The sequence below is a fragment of the Asterias amurensis genome, chromosome 1 (assembly GCF_032118995.1).
Source record: "Asterias amurensis chromosome 1, ASM3211899v1".
Taxonomy (NCBI): domain Eukaryota; kingdom Metazoa; phylum Echinodermata; class Asteroidea; order Forcipulatida; family Asteriidae; genus Asterias; species Asterias amurensis.
This window is the reverse complement of record NC_092648.1, coordinates 14,221,614-14,248,582: the sequence shown is the minus strand read 5'-3', so window position 1 is coordinate 14,248,582 and position 26,969 is coordinate 14,221,614. Positions and strand designations below refer to the sequence as shown.

The 26,969-nt window shown below is 37.3% G+C and overlaps 2 protein-coding genes across 2 annotated transcripts in view; one reads left to right on the top strand and one right to left on the bottom strand.

The window, feature by feature from the left end:
- The window catches only part of LOC139946647 (probable methylmalonate-semialdehyde/malonate-semialdehyde dehydrogenase [acylating], mitochondrial), a 72,135-nt gene extending 54,698 nt beyond the window's left edge, over positions 1–17,437 (top strand). Inside the window, exon 14 of the mRNA XM_071944345.1 lies at positions 14,311–17,437. The gene's annotated coding sequence lies outside the window, so the exon portion shown is untranslated. The remainder of the gene's footprint in view (positions 1–14,310) is intronic.
- A 70-nt stretch (positions 17,438–17,507) lies between these two features.
- On the bottom strand, positions 17,508–26,568 carry LOC139946619 (uncharacterized). The gene is made up of 2 exons (XM_071944342.1): positions 26,326–26,568; positions 17,508–25,757 (listed from the first exon to the last, which is right to left on the bottom strand). The coding sequence occupies exon 2, from the start codon at positions 25,740–25,742 to the stop codon at positions 23,886–23,888; it is 1,857 nt and encodes a 618-aa protein (XP_071800443.1). The 5' UTR covers positions 25,743–25,757; positions 26,326–26,568; the 3' UTR covers positions 17,508–23,885.
- Between the last annotated feature and the right edge of the window lie 401 nt (positions 26,569–26,969).

Here is a 26,969-nt window from a genome sequence, read left to right as displayed (position 1 = left end):
GTGTCTTGGATTTTTCAAGTGTGTATAAGAAGTTTTGATAGCAGGGATTTTATAGACACAGAGAGAACTATCTGAAATAGCAAAAGACAACTTTGTCTTTTGCTGTTTCAGACAATTATCTCCTTTCGAGGGAGACACATATTTCTCCCATATACTTTTTAAAAAGAATTTGAAGCGCCAGGGAGATCGGCTGTCCTTCTGGATTTTAAAGGATATAATCCTCTTGATTCACTACGGATTTTAAACATCAGTGTCATGTTTCTGTAACCGAAGGTTTGTGTATTCTGGTGTGGTTGAGGGTTACTCCTGGTCTATTAGAAGTTTCAAGTGTGCACTCAGTGTAAGAGATATTAGGTTGAATATTTGATAGAGGGATTTATTCTTAAAAACACAAATTTGTGTCTTTTATTATTTGAGATATCTTCTTGGTTTTTTTTAATTATTATTTTTTTATATACAGAGGGAGCACATTGCAACCATCTTGGTAAAAAAAAAATCTGTGTGTGTTATATGCCTTTGAAAAAAACATTTCAGGTGGGAGGGAGATCTACTGACATTTTGAATTTTAAAGGATATAATCCTCTTGATTAACTAAGGATTATGAATTTTAAACATCAGTGTCATGTTTCTGTTACCAAAGGTTTGTGTATTTTTGTCTCCGGCTAGCGATTTCAAGTGTTTTTGGGTGTACCTTTCAATTTTCTTAGGAGTGTGATTTCTGAAACTAATCCGAGACTTACCACTTTATGCTTTTAAAGATGCAAAAGTATATGTTACTCCCTGGTCGGCAAATAATAGTTTAACTGCTCATCGTGGATGGATTTTCTCAATAGTAGGAAATCTGAGTTTGAACTTTTAGATGGCTGGTTTTTAAGAAAGAGAAATCTGTGTATATCTACATGTCCTTTGGTAAAAAGTTGGGGGTTGGATGAACATCGACAGACAACACTATTGGTCCAAATAATTGTTAGCATAGAAACTTACTTGGTAAGCTATATTGGAGAGCTATATGTGAGAAACTACTCCCTCTGAAGCACAACTTTGGAGAAAAAGGTAATTTCCCACTCAAATATTAAAAGACTTCAGGCCGGGAGCATTTTATGAGGCGTCTGAAAGCACACAAAGGTGTGCAACAAGGGTGAGTTTTCTTTCATCATTCTCTTGCAACTTCCATCACCAATTGAGTCAAAATTTTCACAGATTTGCTATCTATGCATAAACCAACCATAGAGTAAGGACAGAGTTACTCTATGGACCAACCAAGTGAGAATACTGGTCTTTGACAATAACCAAAGGTGTCAAGTGCCTTTAAAGCCATTGGACCCTTTCGGTAAACAGTATTGTCCAAGGCCCACACTTCGTGTATCACAACTTCTATATCAAATAACAAACCTGTGGAAATTTGGGCTTAATCGGTCATCAGAGTCGGGAGAAAATAACGGGAAAACCCACCCTTGTATCCGCGCGTTTCGCCGTGTCATGACATGTGTTTAAAATAAATCCGTAATTCTCGTTAACGAGAATTGATATTGTTTTACTGTTTTCTCAAAAAGTAAAGCATTTCATGGAATAATATTTCAAGAGAAGTATTTCACCACTACCTTCTGTAAACCCTGTAAGTGATTTGTAAATCTGTGAACTTTTTTTATTTTTTTCTGTACCGAAAGGGTCCAATGGCTTTAACAGGATACATTCCTCTTGATTCGTTTCCGATTGTGAATTTTAAACATCAGTCTCATGTTTCTTTTACACACAAGGTTTGTCTATTTTGCTCTCATGCTAGCAGTTTTGAGTTGTTGACTTTTATTATTGTGGGTGATTGCGGTGTGTAAGCTGATATTCACTCTTATACTAAGTTATGAATGATAACTAGAAAGGTGATGTTTTTTCAAGTTTGTTTATCCTGCGCCCCCAATATTTTCTCGGAAAGTTAAAGTTAAAAATGCCTACACTAAGTTGAAATAGTGATTAGGTTTTGTTTTAAGGGTTGGTTTACCATCATGCAAATCACACATATTGAATGGCTGAGTGTCAACTAGAAAGGTGATGTTTTTTCAAGAAAGAACGTTTGTGTATTCTTCTCTTTTAGAAGTTTTTTTTTTATGTACGCCTCCATATTTTCTTGGAAATGAAAGTTAAATATGCCTTTACTATGTTAAAATCGTGTTTAAAAAATCATAAAATTCAGTTGGTTTAATGTCAAGCAAATCATACATATTGAATGGCTGAGAATTGGATAGAGCTAAGTCTACAAGTGAAATTGCCATCTCCCCTCAAAAATGATTAAATCTCTCGAAAAAGGAAATGATTTTGTTTGCACTCCCATTTCCCAGAAGCTGAGTTTCTTTAAGTCTAGGTTGGATTAGGTTAAGTGTTCTGTAGGCCCAGGGCTCCAGTGCCAGTTTTTTAATTTAAGTACTGGATTTGACATTTATTGAAGTTTTCATTAAACTGCAGGCATCGTATTTTTCCTTCTTAAGGTTGATTTCTGAGAGAAAAAAATTGCCCTTGGAAAAATCTGATAAATTGTTGAAAAGCCTGTGAATAACAAAATGTTCCTACTTTTTTCAAGAACCAAATGTCATACCTGATATTGATAACGGTTTGATTTGGAATACAAAACTGTATGGGGGCATTAAAAAAGAAAACAGTGGGAGAACAAAGAGAAGTCCTTTGTATGTGAGCATATCTATCCATTGACACTGAGAACTTAAAACAAAAGGGGGGATTTGGGTATTTTGACTGAGTGAGGACAGCATACAGCACTTTGCTTTGGTGTACAATACAAATGGAGACGCAGCTTAAAAATACCCAAGCAGAACAAAGAGAACTCGTTAACTTACTGCTTCAACAAACACGCTTGTGTTTGTGGTTACATACCAGTAAAGTAACATTCAAACCTAGGACCTACTAGATGGAAAGTGTGTACGGAACCAACGGGAGATGTTGCCAAAAAGTTAAAGCACAAACAAAAGAGGGACAATAAAATGGAGCTCCCCGTACTGGATTGTTGTTAAAGACACAGTATACTTCAGGTAAATTGCCTAATACTTACACATATTGGTTGATTAGTCAGATATCTTCATTATTAAGTAATTAATTTGTTTGTATATTGATATATAATAACTCTTCATAGAGCCCCGGTTCCATATGAACTATCAACAACACAGTAGGGCCTATACACTCAACATATGGAAACATAAACAGTGGGGTTATTTTGAACTGGGGCAACATTAATAAAAAACCTCACTTATACAAAGAAAATACACAATAATAATATCATTATTAGTTCAAAATTGTTATTTAATTCAATCAATATGGATGATTGCCCTATGCAATAATTGGCAATTTAAATACGCAAGAAAGAAAAATATCTTGAGGCGGGCGATTTTGATATATGCTAATCGTACATCCAGCCGATCCCCTGGTGTAGGGGTTGCTCAATCAAGCAAAACAATTATCAGCCGCACAGTGGGGAAGGTTTTGGTCGCGTGCAGTGTATTCAGTTTCAGACATCACGCTTTATTAACGGTTCACGTATTTGTAATTCTTTATGACGACAATGTGAGGGGTTTCTTTTTATATTTAGATGAAATGCTTTGGAGCCTCAGGGATGTAGATGTTTTTATGCAACTCATGTTTTTGTTGCAAAGTATTATTTTACTCTCGAGCCGAAGGTAATTTTTGTAATGCATTTTAAAAAGCACCCCCTATAATGGTGATTTTAAAGAGAACTTTAAGAAAGTGAAACAAAAATGATATTTTTGAAAAAGAGAATATTTTTGAACAAACTATTAGAAAAGAACAATACAAACATTTTCACACAGAAAGTAATAAAAACCATTAAGAACAATATAATTAATTTCAGTTCATTTCTATACAAGTGCATTGGAACATCTCTACAAAACTCCTGATGTACAGAAAAGGAAGTTTCACTATATGATCTCCCCACGGAAATCCCTTTGTTCTCCACTATGTGTTGTGTTGCTTTATAATGACTTCCCTTTTTAACCTTTCAAAGATGATATTTTGATAATTAGCCAAAGACCTCCCAAAGTAAAGTGTGTGCTTCACGATCCATTCTATATTTACTGATTTTTCAAAGGGCAAAATGTCTTTAATTTTGTTTTCTTCATAACTTGTTCACACCTCAAGGCACGAATGGAAACGTTCGTGCCCCAAGTTGTCAATTTACTCAAAAGATAGCTTTTAAAACAAAATTCCCGTTTGTCTCCGTGTAAGTTACCTCTCCATCTGGAGATTGGCTCCTCTTTAAACGGACACAAAAGATTCGTTTCCGGACGGTTAGCTTTCGATAGAACAGTTCACCCCCTCTGGCATACAGCAGGGACCCAGAATATTGTGTTCCTCCAGAGAATGAAATTAGGTCAATTTTCAACAACAGAAAAAAAAAATAAAAAAAGACAAAGAGTGAAGAAATGAAAGAGTCCTGGTGATTTCCCGGGGCTTGTACAATCCTGTCTCCTTTCCGTCTACTAAAGATTGAATTCCATTGCCTCTGGTTTTTGGTGCATCGATTTGATTGGCCGAGCTAGAAGATGTGCTTTATGCCGCCACCGATGTCCTGAATCAAATTTCAAGTCCCCGCCATATGGTCCAGTTTTCAGTTTATCATCTACCTCCGGGCGAAGACAATTATTCTTTCCTAACATCTGCTGCGGCTCCGTAAATTGCCTCTTGCACACGTTTTCTTGTTGGTGTACTGCTCTGCAAGCTGGAAAAGTACGAGTAATTTACACTCTCGATAAGCCCAGGAAGAGTGTAGCAACCTCCTGAGAGTGTATAGATCTCAGAGTTTTACTCTCAATTTTAGGAATTTTGGATACAATTTCACCGTGAACATTGTAATTTTTTGTCAGTTACAGAAAAAAACCTTGTCAAGAGTTTAACAAGGGATGTAAAGCTATATGCAAACCCATAAATGTAAAGTGCCTTGACAATAGTTCAAGCACACTTGACACTTTGATTCGTTGTTGTAAGGGAAGGTATACCTTTAGTAACCACTCCTAAAATTAATAGCAATAAAAACTGACTTAGTTAGAACATACATGTAGAGTGTTAAAGGAACACGTTGCCTTGGTTCGGTCGAGTTGGTCTTTGAAAAGCGTTTGTTATAAAATGTATATAGGTAGAAAGATGCTGTAAAAGTAGAATACAATGATCCACACAAACATGCCTCGAAATTGTACGGTTTTCCTTTAACCTCGTCGACTAACACAGTCGGCCATTTATGGGAGTCAAATTTTTGACTCCCATAAATGGCCGACCGTGTTAGTTCGCACAGTAAAAGGAAAACCACGCAATTTCGAGGCAAACTTGTGTGGATCATTGTATTCTAATTTTCAAACATCTTTCCAACCATATGCATTTTATAACAAACGGTTAAAAACGCTTTTTTTATAGACCAACTCGTCCGATCCAAGGCAACGTGTTCCTTTAAAATTATAGTAGCTTTTCGAGAGTATAAATCGTTGGTTGGTTTTGAGAAACAAAGATTTTTTGATTCCAAACAAGGAAAGTAAAGTAGATTCTTAAACAGTGCTACTAGTCATTGGGATTTACTTTTAAACTGGAACTTAAAAGCATGGTAACAAAAATGAGGTCCTTAACTTTCACTTTAAATTTCCAGAAGGGTCAAATTTCTACTACTATGTGTGAGTTGTGTTTTCTTAAAGCCAGGGTGGGTTTCTCTGCAAACCTTTTCATTTCTGTCTAAAAAAATACAACTTCTCTCAAAGCATGTCATTGATGGTCAGATTGAGTTTTTCAGTTTCTTTGAGGGGGGGGGGGATTATGATGTCAAATTTCCCTCAGAGCACAGACATTCCTGCGCTGTAAGATGATACAAGATCTTGGGGGATTTTAAGATCAGCAAGGTCACGGTCAGAGAGACTTAAGGAAGTATGGAGGGTTTTAAATGCATGCTGTGCATTTGTCTGTAGACCCCGTAACTGTTATAGGGTTGCTGTAGTTTTCAATGAAATCATTGATTTTATGCACTGATCTTTCAAATTGTCCGGATAGTCTTCATTGGGAAACAACAAAGATGTGCAACTTGGAAGAAAAGAAACTGAATAGTGAAAGTTTTCCTTTGTCCTTCTTAATGCAATGAAATGATGTGAAAGAGAAATTGAAAAAAATACAAATAATTGGCACTCCCAAAATACACAAGTTTGAGTTATAGTGTATAGACCATGTGATGGGGCATACACATATAAAAGGATTGTGCAGCAAAAACACCACCAAGTTTTGCATATTTAGAATGACTTGTTTCCAGCAATTCTTTTTTTGAATTGCTGGAAACCAAAGTGTTTAGTACAATTTAAAATCTTTTTTTCATGTATAAAATACCATAATTTTGCATATGTAGAATGCCCTGTTTTTGTGAGAACTGCCCTGAAATCACAGTGTTGAATACTGACTTTTATATCCCGACCATACGAGTATAAAGTACCATAATACATGACTCACTCCAAACATACCGACCATCGCTTTTTCCGTCCATCATAAAAATAAATAAATCAAATGAAAAATCCATTTTGTTGTGAAGTCTGTCGCCTGGACCAATTATCAAATGTGTCAGTTTTAATTTAGGATTCATCTGCCCTCCTGCTGGCCACGTGTCACAAACCCGCAGTCGGTCAGTCAAAAGACTCCATTCATGTAAGAAATCAATAATGACCGTATGAGCGGTTAGTGGCCGCCCACAGCCTCTACTGCTCTTATTAATGGCGTAGGGCTCAGCGGAGGATGTTTTACTTTCACCCTGGCTATTTGGGTCCAGTATTTTCATTAAAAACAAAAACCAACTCAATAGCTTAAAGGGGGCCCGGAGACAGACAACCTGTAACTCAGGCACGTATGCTTCATTTTTGTGCAAGTGGAAGGGCACCAAGACACATTTTATCCTTGGTAAAGGACACCTTGTGAGGAAATTGTAAATTTCTACTGGAACATTTTAAGGGCACTAAGGCAATGACCAGGGTGCATGGAGGCAATCGCCTTTGTTACCTCAGTGAAGTATCAGGCCTTCTTTAAGTAGTCAGTTGGTAGAGTGTCAACACATTAATCCGGAGGTCACAGGTTCAAATCCCACTCTAGTCAATATTTCTTTCTTCAACTCAAAATTCAAAGGATCAAAATTATTTAAAATTTATACTCACAGTCATCTTTCTGTGTGGTTTATTCCTTGATATTAAGTGTTTGAGATGATTGCAATGAATACTCTTGACTGATTTTTAAAAGCCAATCATGTACTCTAATTTGGTACAGTACGAAAACCTGAGGTCACAGGTTCAACCTAGTCAATTTATCTTTCTTTAAAATTTACCCAGTCAGTTTATTTTATTCCTTGACATTGGTTAGAAATTATGTTTGCCTATATGACTAACCTGACGTTCAAAGGCCAATGATGTACTCTGCCTATTAATGATATCTCAATTAGAGACTCTGCCAATTAAAGTACATTGTTAATGATATTCAGAATAGCTTTTAGTAATTGCTATGCGGTTTTCCTGAATTTAAATTACGAGGCTCGTTAACCAAAGGTAATCTACCTTAAAATGAGACGATCGCTTGTATGCGCAATAATTAAACCAGGTTTTGTGTCTGGTCTCATCCTATTCACTTCAAGGCAAATCACACCGATACATCATGTAAAACATCCGCATTGTTATTTTAGGTTTGTTTAAATAGATGGCGTGGCTGCTGATGTTGAATTAAGTATGTGTACATACTCATGAATCTAAATGCTGGAGGTATTGGAGTAAGTGTGACCATGTTGCACTGGAGAAAAAAAGCAAACAATGGCTTTGCAGTGTGATTGATTTTTTTATATTTTTATATACTTGGTCTTCCAAGGCAATTTTTATTTTGATGTACGTTTTTATGAAACAGTACATTTTGCTTGGGTTGTTTTTTTCAGCCTTAAGTGGGTTGTAGTTTTTTTCATACACATAAATATACCAGTTAATCTTCCTGTAAATGAGAAAGTGATACAAATTTTGACGTCACAAATCCCAACGAATAATACGCAACAGTTGAACTCGGTGCTCAACTCCTGTGAAACATTTCTGCAAAAAAACAGCCATGTGACATTGAAATTTGCTTCGATTTCATAGGAAGTATGGATCTGGCTTTAAATAAAGAATCTTCAATGTGAAAACTTTCACCGTCTTCATGCCACAGGCCATGGGAAAGTAATTTATTTTCTCTGCCATGATTCAAGTAAATATAGAACTGAGGCTGAACGGGCTTAATAATAGCCTAATCCCTTCCTACTGCACATTAATTATTTACCCTCCCACTCACAGACAAGAAATGTGGCCCCCCAAAAATGCTGCATTTCAACTACCCATAATGCCAAGCATAGCTCCACACTTAAGAATCGACGCAGTCAACCAATGCTTAACCAGCTCAAAAAAGGCTCTTATCAAACCAGAGGCATCTGTTCCCATCCCCACATACCCCATCCTTTACATCTTAATTACGCATCCCTGGCCAATATTTCTACTCCCCGATGACCTCTCTGATCTAACCCCCTATTCTTGTCCCCGCCCTTATCGGGAGGGCAATCTCCCATTTCCTTCCCTTCCTAAAAAAAGAAAAAAAGGGAATCCGCTCCCAGGGAAATAATTGATTCTTCTGCTGAATACAAAACAACTCACTCTCCCGATCTCTGACATTATGATAAGGCCACAGTTTTATAAGTCAAGGTCCTCAGCATTGACTAGAGTTCAGGGGCAAGCGGGGATCCTTTTTTTAGGGCTCGTCAGGCAGTCCCAAGGCTATCAATTAACATGACAACATCAGTGTGGGAATAGGAAATGAAAATTAAAGGGTAGCAATATGGTGCTTGGCTCTCTTTCTTTGTTGGAGTTGTTATCTTGTCAGTCAAGGATGTATACAGGAATGCACTCAGGGCAAATTCTGTTTTGGAGTGACCTATAAACCATTTATAACTTCAGAGTGGATTGATGAAGTCCAGGGCCCAATTTGGTAGAGCTGCTTTTTTGAAGTGCAAAAATGTAGCTAAGCACAACATAATTATGCTTATCAGAATAAGGTTACCTATCCATGTATAATTTGTCTCTGGTATCCTATTTTTTTTTTGCTTGCCAGAAAATTGTATGCATTATTTTCTGCCTAAGCATCTCTATACAATTAATCCCGGTTTGTGAAGCGTTTTTTTTTTTAACCTGATGTCTAAAGGTTTTAGGAACAGATTTCTTTTCCCCTGTTATTAGTAAGATGAAGTTGCCAATATTTATATTGGTAATAAGCCTGCAGCAGAGTATAAAGCATTTTGAGATTACACTCTGAAGTTATGTGGTTATGTAAAAACATGTCAGTTTTTATGCCCCAAATATGAATCTGAGTAGCGTTACTGTCACTAACATTTCTTAGATCTTCCTGAGTAAAGTATAGTACCTTGTTAGTTTTTTTTTTTTTACTTACGGTCTTAGCTTAAGATTGAGTCACAGAGATTATTGTACCACTCACCAATCAAACAGGAAATGCTGATTGAGGGGAGAAGATTTTAATGGCTTCGGAGCTTAACATTGATGGAAAGACCCAGCACTCTCCGTATTAATTCTTTAAGTTTTATTAAATTTGATTTTATGAACAACAGATGATTGACAGTGACTTCTGGCAATAAAAACTGAATAAAAAGTTGAACTGGATTTGCTGTTGACAAAAAAAACTCTTTGCAGGTGCAAGTCTTTTTGGAGTTTTGATTCGTGTTCAGTTTAGATCATAAAAATTTTATGGGCCACAATTTCCTTTGCTTAAAAAATGGACGCTGTGATTCTGGCACAGGGGGTAAATGCGGTTAACACGTTTCTCATTGATAATGTCCTACCCTGAAGTCTAAAATGGAACCAGATGTAATCATAGAGTAAGGACAGAGAAATACAGGCCCTAACTGTTGAGGTTTTACATGCATGTATGCCTTGTCTTTTCTGTCGATATCTTCTTGTCTCAAAATTGTAGGTTGTTTTATTAGTCTAGTCTTTTGCGCATGCGTTGTGCCACAATTTTCACGAAACCAGTTTGTTTAGTGACTTTTTGTTCTGTTGTTGTTCCAATTGTGATAGTAGTTAATGCCACATTTTCTTTTGGGAAGAGGTGCTGGCTAGGAAAAGACCCAGTTTATTTTTGGTGGTTTGGATTTATTACGGTTTGAACATCTTGTTTGAAACAGGCTGGCCCTGGAAGGAGCTAATTCATTATTTTTAGTATTTGTGTGCTGCCTCATTTAGAAAAAGGAAAATTTGTTTTTAATAGTTGTACATTTTTGTTAGTTTGACTTTTTTAGATAGAAATCCAGTGGTAGTTTTAACAGGACTTTCACTCTGACAAATATGTTTTTATAGGATGTTGGCATGGTGGTTTTTTTTTTCAGTATGGTTACATATTTTGTATAGAGCCAAAATAAAATTGAAACTTATTCCACTTGTTGTCCAAACAAATTAAAATAATTTCCTGTGCAAACGACAAGATGCCAATAATTAAAGGTGTGATGTAGCATTGAATATTGGAGCAGTAAGTTCGTTCATTCCTTCAACTCACATTTATTTCCACTAACACATTTTCAGAAATTAAAGAACTACAGGCCTAGTCTGTTGTTTTTAACAAGCACACAGGCCTTTGTGTGTAAGCATGAATATTTTATCAAATTTGGCGGATCTGTTTTAGTGACAAAAACAGGCAAATTATATTACATACATCTTTATTCAAAGTGAGTAGGAATTCATAACATGGTAAAAAACTTGATCTACAAAAGGTATCAAAACCATTTTAACTAGGTGCAAACTGTTATTGCCTTTCGAAGATCCAACTAATGGCTCTACCATGGAGGTATTCCTTCCTCCATGGCTCTACTAATACTATGGTGTGGATTTGTTTTTTCTTCCCGCCAACTGCCTGTTGTGTTCTCCCAGGTCGTTCCTAAACTGGGTGGGTTAGCTCTGACGGGAGATCATGAGTTCTGTTATCAACACCTAACAGATGTCGTTTCCAACCCCTTAACCTAGGATCATTGAACTTCCAGACCCCCCTAAGCGGGAAACGTATGGGGATCACGTCATGTGAGCTTATACACTTCATGACAGGAAGTGTGGTTCTGGCACAAGAGAGGATGGATTCAATTTAAGTAAAGTCAGCCAACAATTTTCTTGTGCGTGTTGTTTTTTATTGTATGTGCAGTACATCTACTGGAGTGCGGACTAGTTGGCTATGGGACTATTAAATTTGGCCCTGATTGATCAAAACATCAAGTCAAATTTGGCCGGGCTGGTTTGAATGGATGTAACAACTGTAAAGTCAGCCAAATTGCAACAAGTGTCTACGTGGAATGTGGGAGAGTTGGTTGATTTGAAAGTCAATATCACTATTTTAACATGTTTGCAGTGGAATGGCCAACTGAGGGTAACAGATTTGTTTATTTTTTAAAATAATAGTGTCAACATTCCGGAGCTGTAAATTAACTGTACGAACTCAGTTTGGCTGTAAAGCATCATGGTTCACGAAGTATATGGATCTTTCTATAATACCCTTCATCAATGGTTTGCCCCAACAATAATCAAAGTGTAAAAAAAAAACAGACGCCCCAACCAAAAAAAACGATTAAACAGAGAGAATAACAAGAAAAGCAGACACCCTCAAATTGATTGCTAAGAAAAAGGAAAGTGAAAGCCCCAGTCTCCTCACCACTATGTTATTTGTTGTCCCTTAAACAAATTTGATTGAAACAGTTGTTTTTGGCAACTTGCCTGTTTCTGAATGAGCTTTTGTTTTATTTGGCTCTCACTCCCTCAACAATCTCACCTCATTAAAAAATGCTGAAATGAATTAAATAAATAAAATGAATGAAATGAAAGTTTCTGTCTTGAAATGACATTACAAATAATCCTGACACAGATACTGTAATTAGACTTGTTCGGACATCCCTTCTGGGAGGGCTATTTCCATCTCCTTTCCCTTTGATAGTCATTGACCTCTGGGACCTGGGACTAAAACCAACATGAAATCAGGAAAAGAAACAAGTTTCCTATAGGTTGGCAATGGTTGTCAGCCATAAGGTTAAATAGTTTCCAACATTTTACAGAAACCTGGCTTGCCTTGTTAATGTTTGAATCAAGAACAGAGTTTTGGATAATAAAGCCTGCTAGTATCACTTGGGTATAAAACCACTTGAACTGTTTTCTTTTGGACCCTATGCAGTTGGCAATGAATCTCAGGCCTGGAATTACATGCAGGCCACTGAGGCACTGTTGCCCCTGTTCATGGCCTTGGTGCCTTCAAAGACTTTCCATTGGAAGTGCCCTTTGCAAAATGCCAAAGATGAAATTCCAGGCCTGAGTCTACTATACATTACATTTTTAATATTTCAAATCTATCTGTACAATCTGATTGTTTAATTTCTTCAGTTTTAATTTCCAACTCCTTGATGGAGTTATTACAATAAAAACATTACTTACAACAACTTATACACCTTTTTGGGGCTCCTGAGCAGCCTGTATTTTTCTAGGGTCAAAAAAATGGTCAAAAACGCTGTTAAAATAACACAATTTTTCATTGTACCACCTGAGGAACGCAGTGTGCACTAAGCCTAAGTAATCCTCCAACCTCCAACCCCCAGGATGTAAAATAAAACTGAGGTTCAGAAGTTATTCAAGTTTACCTTCCTATTTTTACTACACCCCTGGATCCAATTCACAGTGACTTCTCTGTTTTATATGTTGGTGCGGTTTTGTCATTTTGCTGTTAAAGCCTCTGGCATGTTAAGGTAATTTTTGGTGGGGGTCCTTTGACCTGAACAGTTCAAGGCACTGGATTCAGAACGCTTATGAAAAGCTCAGAGTTTCTGCAATTTGTCTGCAAAGAATACAAACAAAAAACTTGCATACATGTAAGTGTTTAGCATAAACTTGCACTGTACCAGATTTTAGCATAAAAACGAGAAAGAAAGGCTTCAGTACTCAGCAGTCTCCCTTAACAGTGGTCCTATGGCCAAATGCCAGTTAAAGCAACCAATCACCAGTCAGAATTCTGTGTAACTATTCCAGCTGGCTATGTTATAGGGTTACCATCAATTTCATTAATCTTTGTAGATGTTTGTGATTTTTGTTGCATCTTGTTTATAAAGGAGATGGCATCACAGAGCAAGAATTTGTTGAAAAGCGTTACCCTCCAATAGACCCATTGCGCGCGCCTCTGCTGTCTGCCTTTTTGGGTGTCGCAAAACGCGCACAAAAGGATGGTACACGTGTTTATCCACCGAACAATGCGTATACCATTTCTGCATTTTGGGGGGAGTCCAATCCTTTCGTGCACGCTTTGACACACAAAATGGCGGACAGGAGATGCGCTTGTATGTGTGCTGCATATAGGGTCTATTCCCATGCTGAAATTAACCAAATTCCCACCCAGGGGGTGACTCCTGCCAGACAGAAATTACTCGTGTAGTTGTACTCACATTAAATTGTGAAATATGAAGTCCCTTGATGTTAAGTTTTTCTCATCATAACTTGTTGACACTAGATTTTTCACAAAGTTGTTTTCCTTGGACAAACCCAGACAAGCAAGCTGCATATACAATCATTCACAAGTTCTTGCCAATTTTTATTGAGCATAATGTCGTATCAGGCATTTTTTTCTAGTCGTGCATGAACAAATTGTGTTTTAATGACAACTGTTTCTGAATTACCGACAGTGAGCAAACTGTTGATAATTTGTACAGTTATTTTAAACGATTTTCAAATCTTGTGTCCATCTGGTGTTTTTGCAAATCAAGTACTTGTGTGCTGAATGACTTTATCTTCTAAAAGAATTTTGTTTATGATAGTGAGAATTGATTTCATATAACGTTACTGTAGCATTTAATTCAAACCTATTAGTTCAATACATTGTCTATGTCCTTTACTCTGAAAATACAATTGAATAATGCTGAAACATTTTCTAGTGAGGTTTTTTATTATTCTCAAGAAATTTAAGAATATTTTGCCAGGCATGCATCTGAAAAAGTAATTGTTTACTATTGAGTGCCACTACTACCTTGTTTGATGTACTGTTTTATCTATCTTACATGGTGATTTTAATCACAAAGTAGTGTTTTGTTGTTTAACAACACATATTTATAGATAAAGATGTCAAGCTTTCCACTTGACTTGAAGTTAGTGCCTGTTACATGTGTTTTCACATTCTAGGGGAAGTATTTTGGGAGTGAGAATGAAACCTAACAGAAAATAAAACCACTTTTTTCTTTTTTCTGTTATTCTTATGCAGATTGGACACTGGTTCTGAGTCTGATGAAAGCGAAGCAATCATGGGGATATAATTCTGCAGAATTTTGGTCTCAAACATAACTTTTTTTAATTTTTATTAGCTGGTGTAGTCATTGCATCGGGGACAAAGATTACTGATATTAAATTGATTTTACTAATATAAAATTATATATTCTGTTCACATTTAAACTAGTCATAGTCTGGTCACCATACTCACTGATAAACAAAGGATTCGAACTGGGCCCGATTCACTGTTCTACTTGAAGCATGGAGGAAGGAAATCCTCCTTGCTTTAAAGTAAGCAAAGAATAGGCGCTTATAAACAGGGATTTCTAATCTTATGTCAAGCGTATTTCACAGGTAAGCAGAAAATTTCTGCTTTTGTGTGTGCAAATTCCATGTCACTGGGCATTCTTTGCTTACACAGCAGCGAAGAAATTTGGCGCTTGCCCAAATTGTAAGTAGAGCCATGAAATTGCGCCCAGGTCTCTGGTCACCAGGAAAGCTCAGTGATCTCGGATGTAAAACACTTTCTCTATAATGTGGGTGTCTTGGGTTTGAATCCAACATGAACAGCTAGTGTGATCCCCCCCTCCCCACCCTACATGACGCTAAAGCAGCAGGTGTACAGTGCTTATCTCACACTGGTGTCTGGATAAAACTGACATAGTTTTGCTTTGAGGTTCATGTTATATGACATAACAATCATATAGAAACTTGGCAGTGTCTTGCTTTCACTAGTCATGGAAGATTTATATGAATCATTGAGATAACAAAAACACTTGAAAGTTGCGCAACAGTTGTAAATGTCACTGTTTGAAAAGGGTTGAAATATTTGTCATTGGCCTGGAACCTTGGAATAACACATTCCAAATATTGTATGTTTCAAAGATTAGGGAATTGTTAGGGAATTAAACCCATCTGTTTATTCATATCAAAAAGGCCAGAGGCCCAGCATTTCATTCTTCCCCTTGGAGAGTTGCCCTCTCTTCAGTTTTGGCCTTTTTTAATCCACCTTCCCTCCCCAAAACCTAATGAAAGATTTCTGTAGTTCATGTATACCTTTATTAAAATGCTGTTGGCTACATCTTTTGTAATGAATATAGTTAGAGTGCCGAATGGAATTTGACTTTGACACCATTTTTGGCACGTTCCTAAGATGTTGCATTGGTGTTAAGTGTAACCCAAGTACCTTGGTACAGTTGTTGGAAATAGAACGACCCATAATGAGCTCTTCAAGTGACAATTTTTTGCAAATTGTTAACCAATTATTATTGATTCACACGAATTAAAGGCACTGGACACCTTTGGTTTTGATCAAAGACCAGTATTCTCTCTTGGTGTATCCCAACATATGCATAAAATAACAACTATGTGAAAATTTTGACTCAACTGGTCAACGAGGTTGCAAGAGAATAATGTAAGAAAAAACACCCTTGTTGCATGGTGTGTGCTTTCAGAGGCCTCATCATATAGGGCATCAGGTCTTAAGCCTTTTATAATAGTTGAGTGAGAAATTACCTCTTTCTCAAAATCTATGTTACTTCACAATGTTTTGTACTATCAACAGCTCTCCATTGCTTGTTACCAAGTAAGTTTTTATGCTAACAATTATTTTGGGTAATTACCAATAGTGTCCAGTTCCTTTAAGCTTTGAAGAAGTGTATTTGAACATATATGGCTTCATCACTGAGTAAGCACAACTGTCATCACGTACTTTCACTTTGAAACATTCTGAATTTTATTAACTTGAAAATACTTCAATTCCCAAATTGGATTTTCTCTTGGACTCTAATTTATTTGTGTTTCCGGATTGTACCCTGTCAAATTAACCAACTCCCCCTGAAAAAAACCCAGAAATTCCCCAAAGGTTGAGAAAATGAAATTGCATTAGATTGCAGGAAAATTGGAAACTAATTCTGGCTTTATTTGTGTTGGCATGAGGGCAATGTATTGAATTTTTCGTAAGGTGGTAATACATCATTTGCTTTGGGAGAATAAGATAAGTTCCAATCCTCTGGTGCTCAACAAGCACATCTGTTTTCCAGCCAGTGAAATGATTTTTTTATTATTAGGAAATCTTACAGTAATGCATTTGTGACAACAGCAAGTAACATTTACAAGGTTTTTATTTACAAGGTTTGGTTAAAGGCTTTGTGCTGAGCTTATTTTGAAGTGCATACTGTATCATCAAATTTCCAATCCACTGATTAGTCAACAAACACATTTGTTGAATAATCAGTAAAATTTTGAAACAGAAGCAGTGATAGAAATGTGTCTTCCGAAAACAAAGCAAGAAATCCTGTATTTTAACACATTGTGATATCAGTAAAGAAAAACAAACAGATGTGAAAATATTTTCTAGACTTCAGGCAACTGAACAAAAGTGGATGAACAATGGCAAAACAACTTTCCGTGGAAATTAGTAAGTCTGCTGGAATCATTTAGAAAGGGTTAAAAGTTGTATTAAATGAAAGCCTGTGAAACTATTTTTTGGATCTGCTGGTGAATTAAGACTGAATAATTTATTTGGATGTTAAAGATTTAAATGTATTCTACTTTGAGAGTGTCACTCTTAAGCCATGTAAAGTTTTTACTTGATTTAACAATTTAAATCATGGGATATATTCAATTTGTATATCAATATATTTGGACTTAATAAATGCTAAGTGTATCCAGTTGGGAGTCAGTAATGTTCTTAATACACAATGTTTTAAAATCTTATTCTTCAAGTCCTCTTCTTACTTTGGCCCAATTTCAGAAAGCCTGTAAACACAAAAGCTTGCCAAGCAAAGAAAGGTATTGTCTTTAACAGAAACAGGTTACCAGCCCAAATTTCATTAAGTTTACATTGTTTGTACTGGTGCCCAACTTATTTTTTGCTTAGCAAGAAAAATTCTTAATCAGTATTTTCGACTTAGCAGCATTATAAATTAGGCCCTGGTGGCTACTGCACCCACCTCCCTCCCTTACACTAGGGTCTTGTAGACATGCAGTCTCAATATGGAGTCTCTATCTCCATTATTTGAGACCTTATGGTCTTAGTCTCAGCACTCTAGATGTCAGTTTCTGACTGGTCCAGACACCCAGGTACACAGAGCAGCGTCTCCCTCATCATCATGGTAGGATTCCCCTGTCCATCAACAGGTAGCTGAAGCGATTATCGGGGGGGGGGGGGGGGGTTCATTTACAAAAAGTTGCACCAAAACTACCTTTGACCATTAAGACAAATTCCACAATTCTCATTTATGGCGTGTCAGGGCCCAGCGGTTAAGAGACTGGACTCAAGCTCTGGTGTTTTTGATCAGCAGAGTGTGGGTTCGAGTCCCAGTGATGACACCTGTGTCCTCAGGCAAGACACTTAACCATGATGCTTCTTCTTTTGGACGGGATTAAAAGCCGTTGGTCTTGTGTGTTGTGTAAGCACGTAAAAGAACCCAGTGCCTTTATCAAAAAGAGAAGGGGTATGCCTTGGTGTTCCTTGATTGGCAGCATATTGCGCCACAGCACCTTGTAAACCATTACATTGTGCTAAAGGAGAAGTAGGTCTCATAATTTAAACAAAGTCCCACATACCTTGCAGGAAAACACTGAATGTTGAAGCGCCTTGACATCACTGAGTGACGGATATGTGCGCTATAAAAGAAGCCACTATTATTATTGGTTTGCCTTCGACAGGATATTCCCTTCTTGTAGGAAACTTTTTTGGCTAAACCACATTCTGGTTTTGACTCACACAAGGGATGGTAATCTCATCTGATTAAAAATAGAACAGCAGAATCTACAACAAGGCTGATGTAATTCACTTCCCGTACCTGAAAAGTCTGATAAACTTTCCCAGAATCGCAGCTAAAAATACGCCTGATGAACAAAGACTTTATTTGTCTGTTTAGATGAGGTGGTCTTTGGGGATGCTTGCTTGATCATGTGTTTGTCATCTACAACTATCTTGAAAATCAGCATCTTGTCAAATTGAAAGAAGAGCTTTGGTCAAAGAGGACTTTCAGGGGAAATGATGCCTTTGGGGATGATGTTATCTTGTGCATTTTTATTCATAAATTTGTTAAAATAGATATTTCTGTTGTGGAAGTTTGAATAATGTGTGTATTTGGTTGAAATCTATACGATCTGTAACTGCAGCTTAAGCATTTCGCTATTGGTTTGTTTTAAAAGAGGCCATTTAGATGGATTATCAGTCGGGTGGTCATATGCTAAATGGTAAAAGTGTTTCTGCTTTAAGCAGTTTCAACTTTCAGAATGAAATTGTGTGTACGCTTGTAATTTTAATTTTTTAATCGCATCATATCTTGTTTTTTCAAATTATTTTTTATATCAAGGAATAAGCCACAATGAAAACTTACTTTTCCACTATGATAAACAACTTTCAAATTAACAAATAAGTTTGGAGTTTTGATTCTAACGGAACTAAGCATTATTATCAAACAGTTTGTAATCAAAATCATGATTCGTACAATTTTATTTTCACCTATTTTTCACTTATTGATGAAGACCGACAGGTTCCAAAAATGAGGAAATATAATAAGCTGTTGCAAACTGCTCACCAACCAAAAGGAACTATGGTATAAATGCACAAAAAAAATTGCCTGAAGTTTCGACCCTAGCACTAGTAGCAGAGTCTTTCTCGAAGGTTTAAAAAATATCACATGTACAGACTTGTCTATACACATGTTTAAGGCACAATCAGCATAATCGTAAGTCAATACTTGTAATTTATGCAAGCGTCGGTAGTACATGTATGATTTTCTACCCATAAACAGTGGGTTTATCACTGAATCTCAGACTATGTAATCTTTCAGAGTGTACAAACACGTTATCATAATGGACAGTATCTACCACATAAAACCAATCACAGTTTGACACATGTATACTGCGCTCATTTATAGCACACCTCCAAATGGTTTTGCGACTTAATGGTTGTTTAATTTGAGTATTATGGGATTCAAACTGCCTCAAGCTAACGAGCAATCACGGTGGTCTAGTTGGTACAACCATGGAGAAAGTAATTGTATAGGCTTTCAATTTCATTAGTAATATTTATGGTGTCAAAAACAATATTTAATTTGAATGCTTACTCAGCAGTCTGATTAATTTTCATTTGGACGACAAAAACTAATCATGCATGTTCTCTGCCAAAACGCCTTAAATTGATTGAACTACTTGAAGTTGCTGGAATACGTGCCATTAACTACTTAGACTGTTTACCATTTAATCAATTTTTACCAGAAAATTGAACAATATACTCTTTCTTTCTCAGAAAATAACAGTGTTATCCCTGTTTTAAAAAAAAAACCATCCTGACCACTTCCTGGACAGTCAATTCGCTGGAGCATCATGTTACTTTGCAGTTGGTTTATGAAACCACTGTCGATAACAACTATTAGTGCGGTGCTTAAAGACAGTGTCACTATCATGGTCTCGCACAAGTGTTGTATCTTGAGCTGGCAGTTTTAATCCCACATAGAAAAATACTCAGTCTGCGCATGTGCACCTCATTCAGCAGTTAGTGCTTGCAAGGGCAAGGCCATGTTCATTTTTCAAAGGGCACTTCCAATATTGGAAAATCTTAAAGGCTATGGGGAACTTTTGAGGAGGCACCAAGGCCAATACCAGGGGCAATAGAGACCATGACCTCCAGGGCCTGCTTGTAACTCCATGCTTGTCAATATTATAGATTCCCCTTTAAATGCAACCTCTAGGGTTCAATTTAGATGACATCAACCACAAAAACAACAGATGTCACAACCATTGAGAATGTATGTAGGTCAAAGCCCCATTATGGTGGACTAATAATAACTGTTTTTTATTCTCATTCTAGTCAAGCAGATCACAGGGTTTTTTTGTTGACTGGATTCATTCCCATCATCTGGTACACACCATCTGTACCTCAGTGAATGCCCCTACCCCCCCCCCCAACCTAGTGACAATTTCATCAAATTGCCCCCTTGCACCAATTGGCCATATGGCTGCCATGCTCGCAATTTTGCATGTCAAGCTAAATGCAAAATTTGTCAGTGCCATGTAAAATGCCCACAACTCTGTTCAATAACAAAAAATAACAATTTTATCAGTGAGAAGTCTTGGAAAGAAGTGGAAAATACACAACACAGAAACAGAAATGAATGAGAAAAACACAAGCTCATTTTTTTTTTGCTGATGTAAGTTGTTTCTATTTTGCTTTGTCCATATAACAATAACATATTTCAGAGCATACTGTGTTATACATGCACAACTCTTAAACCTCTTCCACTAATAACTTTGTATAATAATCTTAACATATGTACAAATATTTATCAGCTTTAATGCTTTTGAATCATGCAAATGCAGATAATCCATATATTTAATTTATCATTATACATTTCTTACAATATATACAAAGTAGAAGTAATCATTTATAACAGAAAACTAAATTTCTGCAGTGGGGGGGGGGGGGGAGTAGTCATGCACTAAATCAAAACCCATCAAAAAATCCCTCTAGATCTGCGACAGCAAAATGAATACTAAACTCAATTTTATATCAAACAAATATTCAAAATCTATTAATAAATCTATGATAAAGGACTAGCATATACTTGTCAAGTGAAAATCCATGCGAAGGCTAGTTGTCAATTCCATTCAATACAAATTCAATTCCAGAGAAAACACTTAACATTTTTTGGCTTTAAAAAAAAATACTTATGGTATGTGTGTATCAGGTCGGAAGTAGTTTCGATTCCGACCCAGAAAATAATAGAATCCCATACAATCAATCCCATATCTGATAAAAAAGGGACCCTGTTTGTGTAATCTATCCCTGCAGAGCGACAGAACGCAAATAACTTGACAAAGGGGGTCAGTTGTACATACAAACCCGGGCTCTGTCTTTCTCAATAAGACCAAACATGTCCAGACTTGAATTTTCTGGCGAGTGCCTGGGATGCTCCGTTTGCACTCCATTGTGATTCCGGAAATCATACTTCCCATCTCTCGGATTGGACATTAAAAAAAAAAAAAAAATCAACTTTTGTGTACTTAAGTTGAGTGGAATCTTATGAAATCAATATTTTGTAATACGCATGAAATTAATCCCATCAAAGAATTATAACTTTAAATTTAGCACCTCCATGATTCAGCCAATTTGTGAAGGCATTGAGGCTATACTGTAGTAGTACTTAAAGTAGGAAATGTGCGGTAAATTAAATATAACGAACATTATACATCATCTGGCTCATAAACTGTTAAGTCTGTCGAGTGACAAGAGCTTTCATGATTAAAGGCACTGGACACTATTGGTAATTACTCCAAATAACTGTTAGCATAAAAACTTAACTTGGTAACGAGCAATGGAGAGCTGTTGATAAAACATTGTGAGAAACGACTCCATCTGAAGTAACAAAGTTCTTGAGAAAGAGGTTATTTTCTCACTCAAATATTAAAAGGAAGCCTTTTATTGGCATTTAAAAGCACACAATTTTTCACTTGTTATTTTATGCATTACATGTATATTGGGATACACCAAGTGAGAAAACTTGTCTTTGACAACCAAAGGTGTCCAGTGCCTTTTAAGTACGAAACGAGCAGCAAATTAAATACATTAAACCATGGCGGTGGAATTCCCATGATCGAACATTGTACATCGTTCTGGCTTCATAAACTGTTAAAGTCTAACCGAGTGACAAACGCTTTACATGAAGCACAGTGGCATCATGGTAGCATGCAGTCCACAATACAGTAGACCACATCCTGTTATAAGACTACTGGTTTCCTCTGAGTGAACCCACAACCTTTCCCAAGTATAACTACCCTGCCAGGAATGTGTCCGCTATGTAATTGACACTCAATTTTTAGCCTTTAGAAAAAGAAAAAAAAACCTGCAGGAGTTGAAGGGTGACTTTTATGTTTTACTTGGCATTTTTCTAAAGGTCGTTGAAGTACAACCATATCTGTACCTGAGTACACTTTGACATACGGGAAAACAATTACCTTAATCCTTATCTAAAAATTTCCCACATGATTTACATGAAACTTATACACTAGGTAATTTGAGGTACATGTGATATGGAGCAATTGGTAATCTTTATTAAAACTGTTGCGTAACACCTGGACAAAATCAAACCTGAAAACATGGAGGTGAAAATAAGGGGGCTGGACACTTCTTAGATAATGTACAAGTACCTTCTTCAAAACAGCATTATCATTGACAACAAATGAGTTTAGCACAGATGTTGAAAAATCAATATTTTAAGAAGCGGTTATCTTCCACCCTGGAGGTAAAACAACAATAAAAACAACAAAACCTGTGAAAGGATTGTCTTTGTTTATGCCATGGTCAACCACAGGCCAGACTCTCAAGCATCAAGGCCATAAGGATTTGATGTACAATGGTCTTTAACAGCTGCTTGCATGTTGGCAGTTAACAATACAGTGGCCATGATAGGGTATTGTGGCTGTGTGTGTATACACTGACCATACAGGTACACACAAACAGCAAGGACTAAAAATTGCACCAGGAAGGTCGCGCTTATATCAGGTACATGTACATGTACAATATGATTCTGATCAATATTAAAATAATAATATAAATTATTTTCCGTGGAGTGAATCAGTGAATAGATCCTTGGCATAGCTTGACTTGTGGCATGGACATGCATAGAAACCAAGGCCAATGCCTTGATAAAACTCCAAAGATTTTGTGTCAATAATTTTAATGAAATTATCCTTTAAAGTTCAATAGGTTCACCTTGAACATGTTCTGTACTTCTAGCACACATCAATATCATAGTGCTGTGGCTATTTTGCTTTTCACAGTCGCCTTTCGATACCATCGTGAGGAATGGTGCTATAGGATAACGATTTCATCAGGCACTTATGCATAGCAAAATATTTCGGCTGAACATATTTGTTTGCACACTGAATGCTGTTACTGAGTAGCAAATAATGATTTTTGAATATCAACTGATACATTTTGCATGACAACATTTTATAAGGATTACAAGTTGTTGTCACTCCATGTATGGAGGGATATGAACAAATATGACCAAAGAAAGTACATTAAACAAAAGCATTGTGAACAATAACTTAGTCATGGACAAGTCGTTAAATGTTTGTGCGGTAACGCTCTCTGGCTCCAGACAACTGGCCCCTTTTTAATATTTTGAATGGGTCAGAGATGCGAAACCAGCAATCTCACAAGAGTTAAGTTGCAAGAGAGCGCTTTCACCATGAAAAAGATTAAACAACTTGTCTGTCAGTCTACCATACGTATAAACACTGGATCTTTCAAATAAATTTGTCAAGTTTTCAGCATTTTACTAAGTTGACAATATTAAGGATAAACAGTGTCGTCATCAAATGTAAAGTATTATATTATTCACCTTTAGAAATTGTGCTGTGTCAATAAAAAGTCAGATAAACTTTAAAGTGAAACAGGGAGTCAAGTACCATAGCAAGAATAACATCTAATTAATACAACTTCCTTCCTGCACAAATTATATAAGTGGAATGACTAAAAAGACACTGATATTGAAAGTGAGACACATGCACTTAGAAGTTTCAATTCTTAACTTAATTTGTGCGACTCTACCGAGATATACAAGTTTTAGTAATGACACCAATCTTTGGTTCTACTACAACTGGCATTTCAGGGACCTCAAACCGTCGCATGCGAACTCTCTGCTTGTAATGGTATTCGCGAGAATACTCTTTTAGTGTGCGCGGTAGAGCCAAGTGTGTGATTCCATCGTACGATGTGTTCGAACAGATCGTCGCACGGGCCAACTCTTGGAGGGATGGTGGGTTCGGCCGGGGCAAAGGTGTGGTAAGCATAGGTTCAAAGAACATGCAGAAGTTGGGGTCTTTGTAATGTTTTAGGAGCCCACAGATTGTGTCTGAAGCATAGACACCAGGATCGTGAGCGTCAAAGCTAAACTTGTGTTTCCATTGTTCGATCCTAGCATGAAGAGTTCGTCCATACCGACGGAAACTGACAGAGAAAACAAACTCGTCATGGGCGCTATCTCTCAACAGGAAAGTCCCCTCCGGCTTATTCTCCAGTAGAAGATCTGCCTCGAAACGATCGATCTTGCCCCAATAGAAACTACTGTCCATGATGCTCTTCTGGTCGGGGACTAAACAGTGCATGTAGTCAATCTGTGTGTGTACAGTCCTTGGAATGTAAGTCCCCTCTGGGGTCAGGGAGCCATACTGATCGTAGATATTTGCAGTGGTATGAGTTGATCCTGCAAGAACTGGATAACCTGCTTTTGGGGAGGTGTTCAGTAAGGCCTCGGCTACTGCAGCTGCTGCAGATGGGCCCGGTTTCTCTTCTTCCTTGCACTCTTTGGGGCTGTTTTTCTCGGTAGGGGCGGTAGCTTTTGTGTCCGCTGCCTCTGCATGTGTTTCCACCTTCGTCAAGAAGTGGTCAAAAGGCTGATATCCTGGTGGTGGGTCCACACCCTCTCGTATCTCTTGTTCACGGAGAACCCTCTGAATGTCATCTTCACTTTCAATAGGATAATCTTCAGGATTAAACTCCTCTAGATTAATAACCGGTGTGTAACGTCTTGGTTGACGCGCGTCTAGTTCAGCTTTTGATGATTTTCCTTTAGTTTTTAGAGTTCCCTTTCCAGTGAAAACTTCCCCGATACAAGATTGAATACTTTTTGCATGAGGCCATCCTTTCCTACGAGTGTTAAAGTCTCGGCAAGGCAAGTCTTTGCAATTGGAGGATTTGTCCTTTGTGCCTAACTTCCGCATGATTCTCCCGCTAAACGACTTTGATCGAGGTCGAGGGGACTCTAATTTGACGTCTTTGACACCGGTTGAGGATACCGAGTCTGTATTTGAGCTCCTCCTTTTACGTCCCTTGTGTCGGAACCTTGCAACGAACGCCGTAGCAACACGACCAATTCCTTGCCTCTTTTGTTGTTTAGAGGAAGGTTCTTCTGTTTCTGAACTAGATGAGTTAACAGTTACTGAATTGTCACCGATATCCATGATGATACGATTGGCATCAGCATTGTGCTGCTGCTGCTTATTCCCAGCTAAACTCTTTCCGTGCCTAGTTCTCGTTTTGAAACGATAATTCCTCACTTTCGGACGTACAGACGGCCCAAGAGTTGGCTCTATTTCAGATGTTTTTCCACATGACTTGCATGGCTTGGCTTCCTCCTGTCCTGGCACAATTGGAGATTTAGCGGCTTTGCTTGCAGATTCGATATTCCCTGAGCTGTTATTGACGCCATCACTTTTTTTTGTGGCGCCTTTGCTGTGCGAAGCATTGGAATCATCGTCTCCATATTTGCGCCAATCGGCTGTTTTTACTGTCGTTCCAAGCCTCTTATCCGCTGAGTCAATATCAGTGACTTGAAGCTGCAACTCTGGGGACGAGTTAGAGCGTTGCTTTGAAGCATGAAGACCCTTCTTCTTGGCCGCCATGATAATGCTTGCGAGCTATAAAGAAAATAATCACAAGCATTTTAGAAATAAGCATTGTACAAAACATCTTTAACATCTAGGACAATTTGAATGTGATTTCTTCATTTGAAAAATACTTCAAATAACTTGACTATTGAGAATCAAATTAAAGCTTGCTTTTTTCTTATTCTTAATCTTTCCATGATTGAAACTTGGCTAATTAATACTAATCACACAAAAATAAACTATTAAGTTGTACACAGGTCTAACAACACTTCCACTGTATTTGTACCAAGTCAAGTGATCAATAAGTGGTGTGGAGAAACTGGGTCAATCTATCTTCCTCGCGAGTGTTGATTGTAAAATTAAAAAAAGTTCAGAATCGAGTGTACAGCAAAAATAGAAGTTCGGTGCTCAAAATAAATGGGCCACAATTTCATAAACAATCGTATTCGCTGTGTAAACGTACTAACCCTAGAGTGATTGCAAAGTGCAGCAAGTATGAATCAACCACATGACAAGGGCCCATTACCATACAAGTAAAGTCACCTACATCAGTTTACAACTGGTTGACTTTCAACAACTAAAAAAAAAGGTTACGTACCACTTCAGACTTCGAGGTTTTCTCGTCAGTTCCGAATTCAATAATCCTTCAACAAGTCCGTCAGAGAACTAGCAGACCTAACCACATCCCTTCTCCCCGCTCCATGTGAAGAAATCACGGCAGGCAGACGCTTTTATTGGAATGGTTGGCCTGCAGTCAGCAACAGAGAAAGTCCCTAATTATGACACAGCTAGAACCAAACGGCACACACAAGTCAGTGAATTATATTCTTGTGTGCATTATGTTATGTGCATGGGATATACCATCAGTACACACACACGTTTATGCATGAATGGCATACGGTCACCGCCACCATTAAGAAATCGGAAGTAATGACGTCATATGAATAATTAACCTAAATTATTGAGTGGATGAGGCGCGCTGTTATTTCCCCAGTGGGTTTATTTGATGAGGATAAGTTTACAAGCATAGCGAACCCCAAAGTACAATTATCTTGCACAAACTTATAATACAATTTAAAGTAGCGCTGCACAGATACAAGCCGACATATGTGTTGAACTACTAAATGTTTCAACCTACTTAGTTCTCTACGTGTACTTTATTGGTTTATCAACAGCTTTTTTCCATCACGTAAAAAATATTTAGTGGCACACAAGGAGAGCGCCCTCAATAGTTTGCTGTCA

Excerpts from the sequence above, each read along its gene's own strand:
- LOC139946619 (XM_071944342.1), bottom strand. The coding sequence starts at position 25,742 with ATGGCGGCCAAGAAGAAGGGTCTTCATGCTTCAAAGCAACGCTCTAAC.